Source organism: Triticum urartu, chromosome 2A, assembly GCF_056163025.1.
Source record: "Triticum urartu cultivar PI428250 chromosome 2A, HENAU_Tu73, whole genome shotgun sequence".
Taxonomy (NCBI): domain Eukaryota; kingdom Viridiplantae; phylum Streptophyta; class Magnoliopsida; order Poales; family Poaceae; genus Triticum; species Triticum urartu.
In genome coordinates this window covers 494006116-494027725 of record NC_141874.1, presented here as the reverse complement: position 1 = coordinate 494027725, position 21610 = coordinate 494006116, and the positions used below count along the sequence as shown (strand labels likewise).

The following is a 21610-nucleotide window of genomic DNA, read 5'->3' as shown; positions in this document are numbered from 1 at the left end:
CAAGTATGAGACGTGTTGCCCATTCACCGTGCCGGAGGCCATCGGCGAGGCCCGCGCAGGCCGCCGCCACATCTCTGTAGTGTGCGTCAGGGGCAATGCCGCTGACGCTGACGCTGACACGAGGCCGGTTTACGGGTGCGTGCTCACTATTACTACCCCTCGGAGGTACGTGGGCGACGACACTGGCTACGTCAAGCTGACTTGGACTCTGCCGAGCTGGGACCTTCCCGCCGATGTGGACATGGAAGACGCATGGTATTATTTGACCCCCAACAATGTGCATGGGGACTCCAAGAAGGTTCACCTGGACATCTGCATTACTAAGTTAAATGTTGATCATTAGTCTTCGCTCAATGTAATCCGTTGTCTAAGCATGTGGAGACTTCCATGCATGATCTTGCTCTATTGGAGTATCGCGCATGAATAAAAGTGTATCCATTTATGGTTTAGTCTAGAACTTCCATGTATGAATTTTTACTACAGTACTGGTGAAGGACTTATGATGAACCATTTCTTACATATCCTCTGCCCCCTTCCAAGTCATCCTGATCTAATCCCTCCGTCTAGGTGTATAAGGGCATGGTTAATACTTAAATAGTATAGCCAACTGTTGACTATAAGAAAGTGCCATGTCATCTGTAGCCAACATGTATAACAATGGATACTCAAAAACTAATTCTTGAAGATCATTTCCTGCAAAGCACAATAAGAGTTATTTCTTCAGAAGTTTGGATGCAGGTTGAACAGTTGAACGCTTTTGTTTGCAAAAGATACTTTTTTATCTATTTCACCCCGATGTTTGTGAGCTCTAGAGATGATAATATCTGAACAAACCTATCGATACCCGTTACACATGAGATGACACCCACATCCTTTGTCAAAATAGTCAACTCCCCGATCAATGCATTTCACTCTTCCGTGCAACGCACGAGCACCTTACTATAGATTAGTACGACCAAAAAGTGAACCAACATTACATATAGTACGATAAATGATGATGCATGTCACCTAAAATTATATCATTGAAAACTATGTTCAAATACGAATCAAACGATATTGTTTTTGTAGACATGCACTAACATTTTGTCAGTTAAATCTTCAGTCAAATTCAATGGGGGATAAACCACGACTGATGTAGTAGTACTAGTGTAGAGAGCAGCTCTGCACGGGAGTCTCACCCCGCTCGTGGCGCGACACTAAAGCCGTCATATCACAAAACCCAACCACTCCCAGTAATAAGTGGCCTGGTAAAATAAATGGACAAGCAACCATCACATCCCTTCGTCTTTTTTGCATTTCATCTCTCTGCATTTACTTTCTCCGGTTCATCTCGCACACTCTCCCTAGCTACTACTCCTAGTATCCCTAGCTACTACTCCTAGGGCCAGTTCTTTTGGCGGCTTCCCTAGATTTTCCCATAAGACTAGTCAAAGTGAAGAGTAACATTAAGGCGCCTCACTCATTTATTTCGGCTTCTAAACTACTACTAGTAGTACCTCCGTCTTGGTTTATTCCTCACCATTGTAATTTGTGCTAAATTTTGACCAAAGATTTTACTGATAAAATGTTAGTGCATGTGACATGCACTAACATTTCATTAGTTAAATTTATGATCAAAATTTGACACAGATTACAATGGGGACCAATAAACCAGGATGGAGGTAGTAGTTATGGGATTACTAATCTAGAAGCCTAGAAGAACTGGCCACTGGTACTCCTACTAGTAGTAGTACTCAAGTTGGAATTCTAATTGCACGACACGACTTGTTAGGCAAAAAATTCGATACAGGGTGTAGGAAGCGGTTTGGGAATTTGCATGCCTTTCCAACCAGTGAGATACTCCATACAAAGTACGACAGAGAAATAACCACAGAGAAGGAACCTAAAAGTAAACAATCAAACGAGCATTTTCGCATTTGTTTTGCATTGAATCGTTTCACAAGCTTGACTAGTGTTGTTTTTCTACTTTTACAAAAACCGCATCGTAATGTTAAAACGTGCATTTGCACGTACATAAGTAATAGTAGTACTCCCTCCGTCTAGGTGTATAAGTCTTCCCTCCTTCTTGGTCACAGTGCACAACCAAAGATGACTTATTGACCTGGATGGAGGGAGTAGCACAGTCTGCAAGCATATATATATAGAGAGACGTGTAGTGCCATAGTATATAGTAAAGTTTGTGCTATATGCACGTACTTGCAAAATGCGTACAAATACACAAGGTTTCCAAACTTTCCCTTGTACATACCTAATTAAGGATGCTAATAATTCCTGAACGTTCAGGATTTATCATTTGCGTCCCAAAACAAATGAGATCGCCTTACGAAAAAAAAATTATACTCCTCCTAAAAGCCACAGCGCTCGCAGGAGCGCTTGCGGCGCGCCACGAGTGCCCTGGTGCGCGGCCGTTTCCCAGCGCGCCGACACAACGCCTCTTCCTCAGCCTCGCAACTCGTGAGGTGCTGATTGGCGGCTTGCCGGCGGGCGAGCGTGATCTCACCGGTGTGGTGATCCGGTGCCAACAGGTACTCTTCCTCGCTGGAAGCGTGCACCCGGTCCACGTACTGCCAAGCGTAAATGAGGCGCTTGGGCCCGACTGCACTCAAGGCGTCGGCACGGGCGTCCTCCGCCACCCTCACGGCCCTCGCACGAGCCTTCTGCCAAAGGGCCAATTGCCTGACTCTCTCGGACACGACATAGGCCTCCCAGGCAGCTTGTTCCGCGGTGCGCTTCTCTTCCCCGGCCTTCTTCTCTGCCTCTATTTTGGCGCGCTCTGCTGGAGGCAAAGCCTCCCACAAGGCGACGTCCATTTCTTTCCAAAGCTCCTCAAGGCTGGGGGGCTCGGCGGGCGGCGCGGCGTTCTCCTCGTAGCGGGGAGCCGACGCGTCCTCCGACGCGCGTGCTGGAGAGATTGGGAACGCCGACGCATCCACCTCGACGCGTCGCGGCGAGGAGCGGAACGCCGACGCGTCCTCCTCGACTAGTGGCGGCGAGGAACGGAACGGCGACGCGTCGCGTCGTGGCATGGAGCGGAACGCCGATGCGTCCTCCTCGACTAGTGGCGGCGAGGAATGGAACGACGACGCGTGACCGTCCGCGTGGTGCAGCGAGGGGCTCCTAGGGCTTGGGAGGGGCGATGCTATGGTGGTCGACGTGAGAGGGAGGGAGAGGAGATAGCGATGAACGTGAACGTAAGGGGGAGGAGATAGCGATGTCGTGGGAGGCGCAGTATTTATAGCGAGCAATGGCACACCTATGTAAGATATGGACTGAGCTGCACTGACTTAACTGCAGGTCCAGTTGCGTCACTGACATGTGGGCCAGACCCCTATTGGGCCCATATGTCAGTGACCTAATGCACTTGTAGTTAAGTAACAACTACATGGGCATATTTGTTGGAGTAAATTACGGGGGAGGGAAGGGGTGGAAATATTGCTGGTCACAACGGATTGGACAAGCGCGGGGGGAGGAGAGTCATGCATGCAGATTTTTTCCACACGGGGTGGAGTGGTGGGACCGCCGGAGGGAGAAGGAGAGTCTGGCAGGCATATTGTTTCCACACATGGAGAGGAAAAGATTTGGAGACGAACGGGCTTCCTGCAGGTATGTGGAACGGTGCATAATAAGTCTCATCTTGCATGCCGGGCTAGGTATAGTCTCAAGTCATTAAAAACATACACGCCCCACACATGTTCATATTTCAAGGTGCACTAAATTATTGCATGCGATGATTAAAGCTGGCCATAATGGTGGTATCTTAGCTGGTATCATGCACACGGGAATAGCAAACATGCTGATGTAGTAGTTTTTTTAATCAAAGAAGGGTTTCCCCCATCTGATTTTCATTACTGAAAACCAACATCTAAATCTAAACATAGTATTTGCCCTAGAACTACCAGGTTCAACATCTCGCAACATAAACCCATACAACCATACGCCAAGGAGGTACGTAGTAGGTAGTACTATGAATTCCATTTTCGCTCCATACCAATCGTTCTAAAAACTACTTAGCATTTATAACGCGCCATTGAAAATTGGAACTCTTAACCCCGCTAAAAAATGATATTTTAAACGTGGCTACTCGATCTGTGGCAACTGGCGAGCCACCGCCTCCAAGTCGTTCACCTGTGGTCCCGACCATCAACTCCTACGGATCAAATTATTACGCGAGCTGACTATTCCTACAAAGGTGCGCTCCACCACGTACCCGATACCCGCGAATGCAGCAATCGTGCACCTAAGGTTTTAGGGTTTATTTGTTAACGTTGCCTTTACATAACACTCATGTGTGCGAGGCAGCGAGTGACCGACTGCGTGCGTGCGCCTCTTCTCTTCGTATATGTACTCCACCGTTTGTCTGGGTCCACAAAATTATAATAACTACTAGCAATTTGCCAATGCGTTGCCACACGATCTGAGTAGATTAATACATATTCATCGATTTAATAGAAAAAAAGTCTAGTTTTGAAATACGTATATCACTAAAAAAATGTTATGTTTCACTCAAAATATATTCCTTTGGCAGTTTTGATGAGATAAGGGAGGAATATTGTTGGTTTCAAGATTTGAGAAGTGGTATATGTCTAATTTCTACTCTTACTAGCAAGATGCCCGTGCGTTGCACGGAACATCAAGATCTTGTGGGAGAAAAGGATGAATGAGGAAAGGCCTTATCTGCAAATGTGGAGAGGAGTGTGGGTAAATTGCCATAGTTTCGTTCTTATCCGTCAGATATAAATCGGACAGCCTATATTACAGGATGGCAGGCCCACCATCATCACCAACTCTGTTTTTTATCCCTACTCTTATAAAAAGCATAGTTGGGATGATCATGTGCCTGCCATCCTGCAATATAGGCCGTCCGATCTATATCTGATGGATAGGAAGGAAACGATGGCAATTTTGCAAAAAGATACCCACACCCCTCTCCACACTTGCAAATAAGGCCTTCCCTTGTTCATCCTTTTCTCCCACAAGATAAACTACTCATACAAATGCATCTTCATGTTCCGTGTAACACACGGGCATCTTGCTAGTTGTTGCAAAAAGCCCATGTGTGTGTGTGAGAGAGAGAGAGGGGGGGAGAGGAGGAGGACGGAGTGCATGTGTGACAAAGACACAAAGAGTGTGTGTGCGAGAGGTATCAACCTAAAATGAGGTGATAGTGTGTGTGTGCATGATCAAGAGGGCGTGTCTCAAGAAGGGAAGAAAAATCTATGTAGACACAAGGAGCAGGAGAGAGACATGTATGCGATAGTGGAAGCATGAGTGTGCGGGTGTATAAACCTATCTAGAGGCTAGTCGATAAATGTTTGTGAGAGAAATATGAGATGGAGTGCGAAAGCGAGAGTTTTCTGTGCGTGTGAGAGAGAGACGGTAGTCGGGAAGGGGGGAAGCAGGAGTTGTGTGTGTGAGAGAGAGAGAGGGGGGGGAGTTTGTTTGATCGGTAAACAAATGAATAATGTCAGTCTGGGATGGAGACGAAAAGGAGACCACAACAAATGTTGTGTGTACAGGAGAGAGAGAGAGAGTAATTTTAGTGGTATGATTCATATCTAGAGACATATAGGGTGTGAGATAGAATCCCATAGAGAGAAAGACAAAGTGAAAGACGAGTGGAGACTGTGTGTGTGGCGGTGAAAAAGAAAGCTTAGGTACCTAGTGATACGAGAGAACAGTAGATACGTGAGAGATAATGAAAACCGTGTAATATATAATGATAGGGAGAGAGTGACACTTCTCAAGGGAGACATCGAGCGACCATGTTTGCGAGGATAGGAGAAACATGAAGTGAGCGTGCGGGTGAGCTGGAGAAAAGAGAGTGATAGCTACATGAAGGAGCATGCATGCGAGAGAAATGGGCATGAAAGAAGTGAACATAAAAGGGATTCAAATATTTGAATTCGAGATGATGATACATGTAATCCATACTCGAACCAAAACTGATCTATCAAACATGCATACTCATATGAATTCACGCGCATCTATGTTATTTAATATGTAGATATTACTGATCCATACATTTTAGTAGAACATAATTTGGTTTAATTTTTTGAATTGAACCTTATGATTTTGAGATCATTGTATTTGTAAATCATATTATACATATAAAGGAGCAGAATTATTTGTTGTGCTTTTGAAAGTATATATTAAAAAATGATGTATATAGAATTTTATTCCAATCGAAAATGGATCCTGCCCGAAAAAAATTAGAATACAAACGGGATTTGAATTGAGTTGGCACGGTAAACGTGCACTCTGCAAAATTTGAACGAAGCGGGGAAAGTCGCAGTAACCGTCCGAAACCAAAATCTGCGAGATGGAAATTACTACTGCCTATCCCTGCCACGCAAAGCCTATCTGCTCGATTTCTATAGGTTTCGATAGGGGTAGGTTTGTAATTTCACTCGAACGTGACATAACCGCCTCTCACCCGGATTCATACACGGTGGGCGCCAAAACACAGTGTGTCCTCGGCCAAAATCGACTCCCTCCCCAATTTATACACGGTGGGCGCCAAAAACAAACTCTCGTGGGCAAATATTCGGTGTATGCAAGATTACCGTCCTATCCCCAACCGACTAATATTATTGTGATGTAGGAAATTTGAAACGGGGGCTAAGTTTGTAAATTTCCTTGCATTTGAGACAAGCGTGCCCTGAAGACATGGTTCCCCCCTTCCGCTCCACCTCCATTTCCCCATTCGTACTCCGTGGGTGCCAAAACACCCTCTCCACCGCAGCCTCCTCCGTCCGCCACCCCATCCACCGCCGCCCTCCTCCACCATGTCGGAGCTGATACCCCGCCGCCGCCGTCCATTATAAGAGATCGACCTCTCTCATCCACGGCTTAGGACCGGGATCCTTGCATCCCGTCCTCTCGCTTCATCCCCGCCGTCGTCCACCTTGCCGGCGCCGCTCCTACGACCGTCTCGTCCACCGAGCCCCGCCGCCACCGTCTACCCTCCTAGATCTGCTTCCACACCACCGACAGCCATCGCTATCACAGCACCGTCAAATTCCCAGTAGATGCATACACGGCACCGCACCAGAGGCGATACTCTTTCGTATCTGCTCAACTTATTTATCGCAGCAAGAAAATAGATCGCCACTGCTTTACTCTGATTTCTTGTCCATCACTTACTTGCTAGTTGAGAGCAAACATTGGTTGCAAAGTTGCCTTTGTCCGGTTTGCACCTTCGGATCCACCATGGCACGCTCAACACTATACTCCCAATGCTTATGGTTTTCGCCTTTTATATTCCACACTAGTTAAATAACAGTAGACTAAATTTCAAAATTGGGTCAGTCGATTTTTCAAAGCTCGCCGGAGTTCGCCGGTGCGAGCGAAGGGGCTCGGGTGGGGACTTTGGTTGTTGGGGGGCGGTGGTGGGGCCTCGCCAAACGAAGAAAACTCGACGCGGGTGGGGGTGGGGGTGGCGGAGGAACACATGCGGTGGGGGCCGATGGTTCGGCCAGCGGCCCGTGTGGTGTTCTGTATGGGAAGAATCAGAGACGAGGAAGAAGAAGGGTTAGGAGACGTAGGATCTTCATCCAACCGCCTGAAATGGTCGACTGACCCAAATGCAGACATGCCTTTATATTCAGTATCATCATCGTACCTGCTTAGCACTGCTCCTGAATTCATCAAGCTAAACAACGTGCCACTCATAATTCCAAACTTGTTGCTCAAGTACGAATATGATATGATGCTGATATTACTAAAATAGATAAAATTTAATTGGTCAGCTAATGTTCCTACTTTACTTTCAAAAAAGCACGTGCACAACATATAGAGAGACAGCAGGGAGTTGCTTTCTTAATGCGCTCTGGTTCATCATGTGTGGGCACTGCGCAACGAACATTTTATTATCCAAAATCTGCTTGCTCTTCTTTAGCATGTTCCTCTTCTGTTCTTCTTTAATAAGTACTCTCTCCGTTCCTAAATACAATTCTTTGTATAGATTCCACCATGGACTACATATGGAGCAAAATGAGTGAATCTACACTCTAAAATGTATCTGGATACATCTGTATGTGATCCATAGTGGAAATCTCTACCAAGACTTATATTTTGGAACGGAGGGAGTATGATAGTAGTACAGTATGTTTCTTGTAGTGAATATGAGCAGGGACATTTGCAGTGTCGAGGTCTACACGGTCATTTGGCATGGACACTTTGAACTCGTCGGGCCTCTTTGATTCATAGGATTTTGTAAACATGGGAATAGGATTTGCAGTGGCCTGCCCACTTGAATCCTATAAGAATAGCAAGGAAATGCGGGAGTTGTGTCGCCTTTGAGAGTTACACTGATATCAACAGTACCGCACCTTCAGTTGAAGAGAGCTGGTATCTGAAGGCTTTCTAGCCATATCGACAATACTAGCACATATATTCCAGCAAGTTCCACTTTGCTGATTTTACTCTGATGCTTACGGTTTTCCCGTTATATCTACACTATGATCTATGTAGCTGCTTTGTGTCGCACTAGCAGCAGTCCACTCTTGAAGCTAAACACCGCAATGACTTACAAAATTGGCACTAAGGTATTGAGTGCCATTCTGGATGCAATGAAACTCATATGCTCACCACCCTAATGACTATTCTAACCTCGAGGAGTCAAAGGCAGATGGCCTGTCCTGTTCACCCATCAAGGTGCCTGTTCTAATTTGGCAAGGTTTTATTGATTGCGCGTATCTTGCATATGTTGTCTTGCATTTCTTCTACTTTGTTGCACCGCCATCTGCTTAGTTTACTCACCATATATGTCGAGATACCATGCCCATCCAGTATCAATACATATTCCATCTGTCATCATACCATGTTTTTCCACTCAAATGTTGTTTTTGTGCATCAGACATCAAAAAGAAAGAGGGTGATTGCCGAACCTGAAGGAGCACCAGCAAAGTCCTTGAAAAATGTGGTTGTGCCGGAGAAATCAGACATCACCCCACTTATATTGGTTGTACAACTAGTGACACAAAACATAGGACCGACTCCAGCAGACTGTACCCATACTTCACTGGCCACACCACTAGCCACACCACACATGACCTGCACTCCAGCAAAAGGTATGCCAATTTCAGTTGCCATAGCACCAGCCGTACCACAGAAAAATCCCACTCCAGCAAAAAGTACAGCAAGTCCACCGGCCGAAGACCTATCCCAACTGCAGAGACGACCAATTCCTATAGATTGGAACCCCATTCTAGTTATTCTTAGTTTAAAAGACAATGATTTGAATGTTATTAAGGACTACGTGCATATATTCCCATCATGGGAAGATTATAGTAAAGACAAACACCATTTTCACATCTTCCTGTCCCACTTACGTGTAAGTGCTATTATTCATGGTGATTATTTTCCTGTTTTCTACTGATTGAACACATCAATGATTTACATTACATTGTTGTAAGTAGGCGAGGGTCAATCTGGATAGTCATAACGAGCAAAGCTTGCTTGCGCTTTTCAAGGAAGCATTGCAGCGGTATCGGTGTTACCTGAGGAAATCACACTTTGATGGCAAGTCTATAAATGAATTTCTGGTGAAGTCTCCTGTGCTAAATTTAGAAGACATTGAGTGGAAAAACCTTGTTATGCACTGGTCTCGTTTCGAGGATGAGGTAGTGTCTATGATATCGCATGACAATTTGAACTTCTACTTTTCCGCATGTGCCTTACGGATCTTTTTTGCAGGAAATCTGCTCGAAAAAGAATTCCGGTTTGAAAAGAACGACAGGATATCGAAATATGTTGCCCGCTGCTTTGCTCTTGTTAGTACATGTTGTCATGTATCACTGTACTTGCATACATATCTGGTTCATTATGTGACAGCAGTATGCATGATAGCTTTCTTATCAATTGTTCGCTCCGAATTATCTGATCTATATGAATGGTTACATTAGTGTAGAATATATCCAATGCCAATGAATTTTTTTAGCTCTGCATTGTTCTTGTAAGTACCTGCTATCCTTTATCAGTGTACTTATATTGACAGGTAGTTGTTCATGTACCATCACTATGCAGCTTATTTTCCTTTGCCCTCCATTTTCTACACATAAGATCTATATTTACTCTTACCATAAGGTTGGATAACACCGATGGTACTGAAGAAGTTTAGCTCTGCATTGCTCTTGGCTGTACCTTTTGCCTATATCGCTCTACTTACATTTATAGCTACTTGGTTATGTAGCATCACTCTTCATCTTATCTTAAATATTCTCCATTTTTTCTTATATTGTCACATCTATATTCACTCTTAACAAAATGTAGAATAAAGGCAATGCTTATGAAGAAGATTCTGTGGTGAACTTCTTGAATTGCCCCCCCCATCAGCATGGACAAGGGCTTTATAGAGCCTGCCTTCACCAATAATGTAAGTTTGTCCTTCTCAAGCCTTCAAACTTTGTTGTGTATATTTGGTTAGGCATGACTGCAACAGCTGTTTATTTTTGGTGTTTGCATCAAATTGCATGTTTAAAGTTTATTATGTACTCCAGTTCATAAACAAAAGTTTGTCCTTCTCAATTTAAGTTTTCAGTTGTACAACCAAGTTCCTTCTTCATACCATGTAAATTAAACTATACACACCAAGTGGTCTTATTTTGCCAATCTGAAATGGGATAAATTGACAGCACACTAACCATTGATACTTATGAGTTCTTGATCTGTAATCCAGTGGTGTCATGAAGCTGCCAACTCCTTCACAATGTCATTTCCTGCCATGTCTTGACCTGAACAATACCATATTGTGTTAATGCTATTTTAAACCGTGTCACTTTATTCGTTAGTAAGAAATGTGATGAATTGTCAGCACTGATACTTATATGTGCAAAACCTGTCGTCTGTCTGCTTGTTTATCTTTCAGAGTGAGGAGGATATAAGTGTCAAACAAGTGCAGTCTCACCAGCTTGCTCACCTGCTTGCGCTGCAGCTCCCGGCAGGGCTAACCTTTCTTGAATGCTATTGAAGTGCTGTCGGTTTTGTATATTATTTTGTCGGCGTGTTTAGTTGCACTAGTGGCGATCTCTGATGCCCAGTGTATGTAATCTGCTTTCTGCTTGTGCTTTATTATCATAGTGGCGAACTTTGATGCCCAGTGGATGTAATATGCCGTAATCTCTTTATTGTATAGTCTAGGTTTTTTTTCTTATTCACGATGCTGCAGTTATTTTACTGTATATATATCATGTCTTCGCAGTAAACCGGCCAAACCGTAAAATTACGGTACATATTCGGGCCGTCATGCAAATCACCATGTATGATCCGCATCATGGGCCCCGTCATCTTGGTCCGTTAACAGGCCTAAATGTAAACTGGCCCACTAGTAGATTCGGGCCTTTAATAGGCCGAGTAAACCGCTGGCCCTATTTTCCCAAGAAAACTCAATGGGCCTTTAGGAGGCTGAAAAGTAGGTTGGGCCTGAAACGTGCCAAACAGCTCACGGGTCGGCCGCAGGCCGAAATAGACCCCAGCCCATGAATGTGCCAATCAAATCATGGGCTTATAACAGGCCAAAATTGTCTCGGTCCTTATTTGGCCCAATCAGATTATCGGCTGCGAGCAGGCCGGATGCAAACCGGATCGTAGTTAGGCCCAACTATATGACGGGCTTTTAACACACCGACATAAATATAGGGACGAAATGTTAGACGGGCCCTTAATAGGCCGAAACTAATATCAGGCCGAATTACTAAATGGGCCTTTAGCAAATGGGCCCAAAAGCGTAGCATCCAGTTGACGGGCCGAATCTGATATGGGCCATAATTTAGCCCAAAGCCTCTTAAAGGGCCGGACCTGATCTGGGCCGTAATTTGGCCCAGAACGTGGTAGGCTTTTAACGGGTCGGATCTCATATGGGCCATTATTAGGCCCGGAACGTGGCAGGCCATTAATGGACCGGATGAAATATGGGCCGGCATTTGGCCCAAAACATGGCAGCCAGTTAATGGGCCAGCCTACTAGGGTCCTCAAAATCTTGTGGGCCTACTGCTGGGCCGGCCCATTAATGTCGGCGAAATCTCGTGGGCCTTTAGCTGGGCCGACCCATTATGGTCCACAAAAATCTTGTGGGCCTTCACCTGGACCAGCCCATTATAGCCCGCAAAAATCTTGGGGGCCTTTACCTGGGCTGGCCCATTATGGCCCGCAAAATCTTGTGGGCCTTTAGCTGGGCCCTCCCATTATGGTCCGCAAAATCTTGTGGGCCTTTAGTTGGGCCGGCCCATTTAAACTTTATGGGCCACTTTTGGGCCGGTCCACGTGTTAACATATCATAGGCGCATCTCGCCCATTGGATGAGTGACACCTGTGCCAACACGGAGCTGACACGTGTTTCCTCCAGCCAATGATGATTTTACACGTGGAAAATCCCCATTGGTCGGGGCTGTTAATGGGTTATCGGATCCAAAACTGGACCCGATAGCTTAACAGCGTTCCGTTACGGTGGATGCCACGTGTCGGTCACCCTTGACGAAAGCACTTCTGTGACGCGCAATTTATCGTCATGGAAGTGGACACTTCCGTGATGATAATTTTGGTAATGTCATGGAACACTTCTACGACAACACAGATATGAATATCTTGATTCTGTCATAAATTTGTCATGGATGTACATGCATGGCAGAAAACGTGACCTACTGTGACAAACACGTATCATCACGGAAGTGTATTTTTTTGTAGTGGGGTGAGCCACTCTTCAGCACATCTTCATGAGTCCATTGTCACCATAATGGACGACAAGCTTCAAGGACGTGACGGTCCACTTGAACTTGCACACCCCAACCTAACCCCTTAAAGAACTCCACGTAGACCATGGGTTAGTGCACAAAGCGTAATGGACAATGCTTACCATACCATGGGATCACTTGATCCCTCTCGATACATCTTCTACGCTTTGTGTGTTGATCAACTTGATTCACTCTTTGACTTAGTCTTAATCAACCTCTCAAACGACCAATCTTTAGATAATTCCTTGAAGAGCTCCTTGGTCATCACATACCCTCCTTGAAACCAACAAATGGACTTCAAGAAAAGCCTATGGACAAATCCTTCAAATATAACTCAAGGCAACCATCAGTCCATAGAGATTGTCATCAATTACCAAAACCAAACATGGGTGCACCACACGTTCTTTCAGTAACAATCTGATCTAACCTTGTATGCATCTTCATAGTGATCCGAGATCTTGATTCTAGGGCGCTTTTTGGGGGTTTCTACTACATTTTCCAACAGTTTAAATAGCAGGCAGATGGCAGGTCAGGCGGCGAGGTGGTTGACCATGGGTGATAGAAGGATAGATGGTGGCACCGAAGTAGGTTTCTCATCAACCACACCTGATTAATGGAGGGAGACGAATGGATGGGTTGTCGCTTGAACACGGAGCACGCATGATTAATGAAGGGAGACGAATGGATGGGTTGTCATTTGAACACAGAGAAGGCCCATGCACCGGGAAGCGGTGTGGGCGACGCTCTCGGCTGGCGTGCCGCTTGAATGTCGGCTCCATTGAGAGGTCGCGTCCGATCTGGGACAACATGAATGCAGTGCTAACGCTATGGAATGGTGCTAACCGCTTTGGGCGGGAAAAGGTGCGGGCAAGGGAGAGGGTTTTGGGTGGGGTTAGGTTGTCGCGTGCATGGCAGTGGTGCGGACCCCCGCAAAGGCCCCCGGTTTGCTTCTGGTTTGCAAGAAAAAGGATGTCCGGACCAGCTCGTGGATGGATACAGGACCACATTGGATGGCAAAACACGTCCGGTCTGTCCAATCCAGACGATTGCGGGCAGTTTGAGGGTCCGCATTGGTGATGTCCTAAACAAACATATGAAGAACCAGCTACCCACAATAATCGACACCACAAGACATTGACCACACCTTTTAAGGGGAAGGGGAAGAGCGGTAGAGAGAATCATACATGCAGAATGTCAATGTGGGACTTTCCATGAAGATGTAGAGAAAACATTTGTTAGCTGAACCAGAATCAACTCCCCTATAATTCATCCATAGAGATTAAACAAAACAAAAGTTTCAGCATTTCCCACCACATATGATTTCGTTGGCAATAATAAGTTCATTTGTAGTGACTTGCGCCATTCTTCATTTCATAATGAAAGGAAGCTTTGTATAACACTAATAGAACATTCCAGCTTGATGGTAGCATCATTTTGGTCGAAGAGAAGCATTTCTATTTTTTTATGAGCATATGCATCTCTAACATGCAAAGAAAAATACCAAAATGTGAAAACCATCTCATATTATTAATTGATCATGAAATGTGGCATAAATTCCCTACAAAAATGTGTATCATGGATGCATCACATGTAAATCAAATGAAGAATATAACTTGGCAATGACTTGATACAAATTATACAACTTATTTCATGCGAATTGCTCTATATTGGAATAAATACACTAGTGATTCAACTACTATCCTTTTTTAGTTCTACTTGATAATGTTTTTACATTTATACAACCAATAAATTTAAAGTATGTTTTACACCTTGAATTTGCATTTTCAACAATTTTTGAACAGCCTCGATGGCATGAAGTTTGATTCTAAGTTCGGGTTTTTACCATCTCAGTGTGAGGATTAGTCTCTCCCAAAGAGACAAGAAAAATGCCTTCAACCTCAAAACTCGTTGTTTCAATTATTATTTTTCAATATTTATAACACATAGATTGACTAGAATAAACACTGCCCCCACACAAACGGCAAACAATACACTGATCCAAACAAACATGGGAAGTGATAACCCACAAGTATAGGGGATCACAACAGTTTTCGAGCGTAGAGTATTAAACCCAAATTTATTGATTCGACACAAGGGGAGCCAAAGAATATTCCCAAGTATTAGCAGTTGAGTAGTCAATTCAACCACACCTGAAAGACTTAATATCTGCAGCAAAGTATTTAGTAGCAAAGTAGTATGGAAGTAACGGTAACAATGGCAAAAGTAACAATAGCAGTTTTGTAGCAACCGTAACAGTGGCAACGGAAAAGTAACTAAGAAAAGATCAATATGTGAAAAAGCTCGTAGGCAATGGATCAATGATGGATAATTATGTCGGATGGCATTCATTATGCAACAGTTATAACATAGGGTGACACAGAACTAGCTCCAATTCATCAATATAATGTAGGCATGTATTCCGAATATAGTCATACGTGCTTATGGAAAAGAACTTGCATGACATCTTTTGTCCTACCCTCCCGTGGCAGCGGGATCATAATGGAAACTAAGGGATATTAAGGCCTCCTTTTAATAGAGCACCGGACCAAAGCATTATCACTTAGTGAATATATGAACTCCTCAAACTACGGTCATCACCGGGAGTGATCATGACTATTGTCACTCCGGGTTTCTGGATCATAACACGCAGTAGGTGACTATAACTTGCAATATCGGATCAAGAACACAAATATATTCATGAAAACATAATAGGTTCAGATCTGAAATCATAGCAGTCGGGCCCTAGAGACAAGCATTAAGCATAGCAAAACCATAACAACATCAATCTTAGAACATAGTGGATACTAGGGATCAAACCCTAACAAAACTAACTCGATTAAATGGTAAATCTCATCCAACCCATCACCGTCCAGCAAGCCTACGATGGGATTACTCACGCACAGCGGCGAGCATCATGAATTGGTGATGGAGGATGGTTGATGATGATGATGGAGACGGATTCCCCTCTCCGGAACCCCGAGCGGACTCCAGATCTGCCCTCCCGAGGAAGAACAGGGCTTGGCGGCGGCTCCGTATCGTAAAACGCGATGAATCCTTCTCTTTGATTTTTTTCTCCCCAAAAGTGAATATATGGAGTTGGAGTTGAGGTCGGTGGAGGTCCAGGGGGCCCACAAGGTCGGAGGGCGCCCCCCACAATTGTGACGAGGGTGTGGGCCCCCTTCACTTGATTCTTTCACCAATATTTTTATTAATTCCAAAAGTTATCTCACTGAAGTTTCAGGTCATTCTGAGAACTTTTTATTCTGCACAAAAATAACAACATGGCAATTCTGCTGAAAACAGTGTCAGTCCGGGTTAGTTCCATTCAAATCATGCAAGTTAGAGTCCAAAACAAGGGCAAAAGAGTTTGGAAAAGTAGATACAACGGAGACGTATCAGGAAGAAACCAACTACCCACGACAATCGACCCCACAAGACAGCGACCACACCACTTAAGGGGAAGGGAAAGAATGGTAGAGAGAATCATACATGCAAAACGTCAACATGTGACTTTCCATGAAGATGTAGAGAAAACAGTATGTTAGCTGAACTAGAATTAACTACACTGCAATTCATCAAGTGAGATTAAACATTGGAAGAACCAGCTACCCACGACAATCGAACCCACGGGACAACGATCTCACTCTTAAGGGAAAGGGGAGGAACGGTAGAGAGAATATACATGCATGCAAAATGTCAACGTGGGACTTTCCATGAAGATGTGAGGAAAACAACATGTTAGTTGAACTAGAATCAACTACACTATAATTCATCAAGAGAGATTAACCAAAACAATAGTTTCAACATTTTCCACCACATATGATTTCATTGGCAATAAGTTCATTTGCAATGAGTTGTGCCATTCTTCAGTTCATAATAAAAGGAAGCTTTGTAACTGATAAAACATGCCATCTTGATGATAGCATCATTTTGGTCGAAGAGAAGCATTTCTATTTTTATGAGCATACCAATCTCTAACATGCAAAGACAAATACCAAAATGTGAGCACAATCTCATATTCTTAGTTGATTAAAAATTCAACATAAATTCCTTACAAAAATGTATGTCATGGATGCATCACGTGTAAAACAAACAGACGGATATAACTTGTCGGCGACTTGATACAAATTATACAATTTATTTCATGTGAAATGCTCTGTATTGGAATAAATACACTGGTGATTCAGCTTGCACCTTTTTTCGTTCTATTGAAATGTTTTGTGATTTTGCAATCATAATTTATTAGGTGAACAAAACAGGTTTCATCATTCCCCGGCAAAATTAGCAATAGCATTTTAAGCAAAAAATCATTAAAAACTATTATTGTGTCGGAACGTATTTGCCCTCAATTAATGATCTATGTGGGTGAACGTTTAATTAGTGTTTTATAATTATCGACATATGTTCATGAGGGAATATCTCCACCATTGATATGTTTAAAAGCTCACAATTAGGACTAATAAGCTACACTGGCAAATATATGGGGCGGAGTACTTGAGGGCAGAACACGACGCAAATAGGATATAGAGATTCCTCGCAGCACATCGATGCATCGTAAACCAAGAAGTTCATACCCAGCTCCAAGATGATCTTGCTGAGCATCAATGGTTACTCCATAGCACTTGATTGTTGTGTTTCTATGAGAGCATCTCCAATAAATGATGTAAAATACAATATCAAATTGTGCTTCGAGTAAAATTTGTATCACCAAAAAGTTTTTTTATATATCATAAAAAACCTACAAGTCCAACATATGATGTAAAATAGGTGTTGCAAAATACATGTCTTCTTGTGGGTGCCCTATTTGACATCATCTGTTGGAGGACTTGGTGATGTAAAAATAGCACTTGGTGATACAAATTTTGCTCCAGCAGTGTGGTCCCCCGGTGATATAAAATTTGCTCGACAGCATCAAGTGATGCAAATTGGCATCAGTTGGTGGCTTATTTTACATCACACCCTATCCCTCGAGTAAAAATATCTGCATCTATATCATATATTGGAGCAGTGTTTTTGCACTGGTGATGTAAAAAGTGGCCCAGTATATTTTACATCATCTATTGGAGATGCTTTCATGCTCATTACTTCATTTGGAACCTTTCGTGTGTTTAAATTTGAATAATTTGTCTTGTCAACATTTATCATCATGTATGGATTTAATATGAAGTATGTAAACAAAAACTTAGATAAATTGACGAAGACCTTTTATTAAGGAGTTAAGTTTTAGGGGTTTGGCTAGGAAACAATTTTTATTTAAATCCTAAAACATAAATACTTAATGTATAAGGGCGGGCGAAAAATGCCAAAGGAGCTCGTTTTCAAATTTTCCACAACGTGATTTTTTAAATTCTTTTGTGAACACACATACACATGTATATTACGCACGTGCAAAATTCACAACATTATACTTTTACACGCCACGTACAGAACAAAGGCAAATAAGTATTTTCAAAATGTGCCCTTTACTTTTGTTGTTGGGCTGGAAATTTGATTTTTACACCCTACAAATTGTAACATTTTTAAACAAAATTCCACGGGTTCGTGTGGGACACATGTATGTTTTTATTAAAAAAAATTAAAACATTTAATTATGCTTTTTTGTTTTGTTAATACCGAGCTCCGGTCTTCAAAAGTCTGCACTCTGGTTTGAGATGCTATGTTATGAGATGCTCTTATCCCCACGGCATGGTCTTGCGGCCAAAAATGCTACGCCTGCATAACGTTTTTTTTTTTAAAAGCGGAGGCGCTTGCCCGGTCTTAAACCAAGGCCCTTACGAGTTCACAAAGTCAAGTTCTACGAAAAGGAAAGGGATATATGCCATAGGCAACATGGGCGACGCAACGCTGAAACATAACCAGCACCAATGACTAGCGGGGCTATCAAGGTAGCAGAGGGCGGCTCCCAGCCGGTGGTCTCCCTATGTCGATCGTCCTAACTCAGTGCACCGTACACCTGCATAACGTGCTACGTAATGTTATGTTTCTGTCCTTCCTAAAACTCCCAATTTCAGAGGGTGGGCCTGGGTCTTTTTTTCTCTTCCAACCAAATGAGGCTACGTAAGTTTCCTATAAGGATTTTTTTACATAGAGCCGCAATATGGCGCAGAGCGCATAGGTACGCCGTACGCCCCGCGTGGAAGAGCGCATCGTCAAGGGTTTCATCCAGGACGTCATTACGGTATTTTTCGGGGGAATTTCTCGTTACGAGTCTCAACTGGCCAGATGCTCTTTCAACGTCAGTTCCTCACCGCCTCCGCGAGGTCAGAGCAAGACGCACAGTTTTCATGACCATCACTAGATCGTAAAGTGAAACTTTGTTGATTAGCTTAACTTTTTGTAGACAAAAGAAGGATCGATCACATCAACCCTCCTGGCCCATTTACAGATACCAAAGACCTAACACTTACTTAACCAAATTCAGAGCAAGACCGATAAAGCAAACCTATAAAAGCAAACCTATATGCTAACACGACTTGCAGAGATAAACGACTACTATAACTTTCTCCCGAACCGAGAGCAAAGACGAGAGACACTGCAACATCATCATCATCTCCAAACATCGATCGGGGCGCATCGACCGGGCTTACGGCTTCCCGTTCCCCTTCTTCTTCCAGAACCTGCGGTAGAACTGCACGGTGCGGCCGTTGAGCGGCTGCGTCGGCCTGTTGTTGCGCCGGTAGCCCTCCTCCAGGGGCGCGATCAGGGCGGCAGCCTGCCCCAACGTCATCTCCCTCACCTGCACCAGGTTTCTCCCAGGTTCAAACATCAAACGAATTCAGAGCACAAGCTGCGATTCAGCGGTAATCCTCCTTTTCGAAAGTAAAAAAGTTAACTGGTTTGGAGGCCGGTTACGACGACGTACCCTGCCGTGGATGTTCCAGATGACGTTCTCGGTGCACGGCGGCGTGGTCAGCGACCCGACGTACCGGTAGTACATGTTGGCGTAACGCCGCAGCGGCCACATGTTGACGACTCCGGCGGGGATGGGAGCGCCTTTCTCGGCCCTGCAGGCCTCCACGTAGAGCTCCGATAGCTTATCCTGCAGCTGCCATCCATCAACGGACCAAACGGTCAAATCTAGAAACGAATCCGCAGTCAAGGCATACAAACTTTTTGAGGATCAAAACTCACCTGCATGAGGAAAGGGTCTGGCCTGCCGAGCCGGTACAGGATCGACACGACGGATATGTTGCCGTCGTCACTGAAGTGAACCATGTGCTGCTCCACCGCAAACCTCTCGCCGTTGATGGTGTGCTCTGAAGGAGAGTGCCAATGGATGTTGTCCAGCTTGTACTTCACCCCGTCGATCTGCACCGTCCCAGCAGCATCCTCGCACCGCAGCTGCATCGACCGATCACACAGGACAAGAACACAGTGAAACGCAGCGAGAGGATGAAACGCAAACTGCTGAACGCAGAAGGCAGGTAAGCGGCGTTTGGTTGAGAGCAAAATTACCGCGATGTTGAAGATGTTGTCTACGAGGGTAGCATTCGCGGCGGTGTACTCCCTGTGAAGAGGCCCCAACATCGGGTTGTAAACCACGTCTCTGGTCTTGATATCAACCGGAGACTGGTACGTCCCCATGGCGCACTGCGTGAAGTTGGGGTCCAATCCCCCCCAGTGATCGGGGCCGAGAGGACCGGTGTACCCAAACTTGGCACCATCTGCTACGCATCAAGGATGGTTGGGCATATCATACATCAAAAACACAGTGAAATCCGAACCGCAAATGTGCTAGGAAGAAGAATTAACGTACTGCTGTCACATGCAAGGGAGGTGAGAAAGCAAGCGCACAGCAGCAGCAGAGCAATGGCTGATGCATCTCCGTCGCGAGTACTCCCCATCTTCTCCTGCAATGGGTGTGTTCTTCGAAGTTAAGCCGCAGGTAGAACAGAAGTAGAATGCGCAAATAAATAGGGGGCGAATAGACAGATAGTGCTTAATTGTGGCACTGTGGTGGCCATCGGCCGGCCCGAGCTCCGCCTACCTCTGCTTTGCCAAGTGCGATGCTCTGGTCCTGGGAGCAGTGGACGCGCCCGGTCTACTGGAGATGCAAGGTCCTGCAAAAAGACAGAGGGAAGGTGAGGCGATTCGCTACACCCATCACAAGATCATGCGCAAAAGAGCGTAATCATGCAGGGCCTCGATCGAGAAGAGATGAGGTCGTAGGCCGGGATGCTGATAGCCACACACCGTCACCTCACAAGAACCCGAGTAGCCTTTCCAAAAGGCGAGTAGTCGACCTCGAGCTCTCGGTGCTGGAATCTTTCTTCCGAGACGAGACCCGAGCAAGAACGCGCGCTGCCGGTGAAGGTGCTAGCTATGGCTCCAGTCTCCTATTTATACACAGGGCAGGGCAGGGCAGGTCAGGTCAGGTCGCCACTAGCCGATGTGGCCCATCACTCTTGCTTGCAGAGAGTTACGGTGCGCGTGGGAGGAGTGGTGGCTAGTGCTCCCCGCGGTAATCGTAGCACGTACGTACGTGCTAAGCAATTTCACCGTGCATGCTGCATGCACGAGTCGTGCTTCAGAGATTGTTGGGCCACGTCCTCCACACCCTTGAGGCTCGCCCATGTTTCTGACTACGTCCTCCACGTCGTGTATGCACCACAGGCGCGCGCGCGGCTCAGGCCCTTTGGCAGACGTCAATTCTTCCCGCGCTCTTTGAACAATAGATGATCACTTCAAGAAAACAATATATAGGAATTAGGAGGGGCCGTTTTATTCTGCCTTGTTGCACCGTGTTGCGGGTCCGGTCATTTTTCCCTAGAGTTGCCACACATGCATTTACGTGTAGATATGCCATGCACGTGCGTTCCTCCGCGGGTCGTCAATGAGTACTTGATCTTCGTGAGATCAATAGATCATGACCGATCAACGAG

The 21610-nt window shown here is 44.8% G+C and overlaps 1 protein-coding gene across 3 annotated transcripts; it reads right to left on the bottom strand.

The window, feature by feature from the left end:
* Positions 1–19025: 19025 nt before the first annotated feature.
* LOC125541694 (alpha carbonic anhydrase 1, chloroplastic) lies at positions 19026–21037 on the bottom strand. Of its 3 annotated transcripts, none has more exons than XM_048705035.2 (7): positions 20928–21037; positions 20716–20788; positions 20485–20578; positions 20184–20392; positions 19860–20069; positions 19591–19773; positions 19026–19464 (listed from the first exon to the last, which is right to left on the bottom strand). In XM_048705035.2, exons 3-7 carry the CDS (start codon positions 20570–20572, stop codon positions 19312–19314), a joined length of 843 nt encoding a protein of 280 aa, XP_048560992.1. In that variant the 5' UTR covers positions 20573–20578; positions 20716–20788; positions 20928–21037; the 3' UTR covers positions 19026–19311. The 3 variants fall into 3 exon arrangements, with proteins under 3 accessions (XP_048560992.1, XP_048560991.1, XP_048560993.1); XM_048705034.2 differs by having other exon boundaries at positions 20922–21033; XM_048705036.1 differs by lacking the exon at positions 20928–21037 and having other exon boundaries at positions 20485–20722.
* Between the last annotated feature and the right edge of the window lie 573 nt (positions 21038–21610).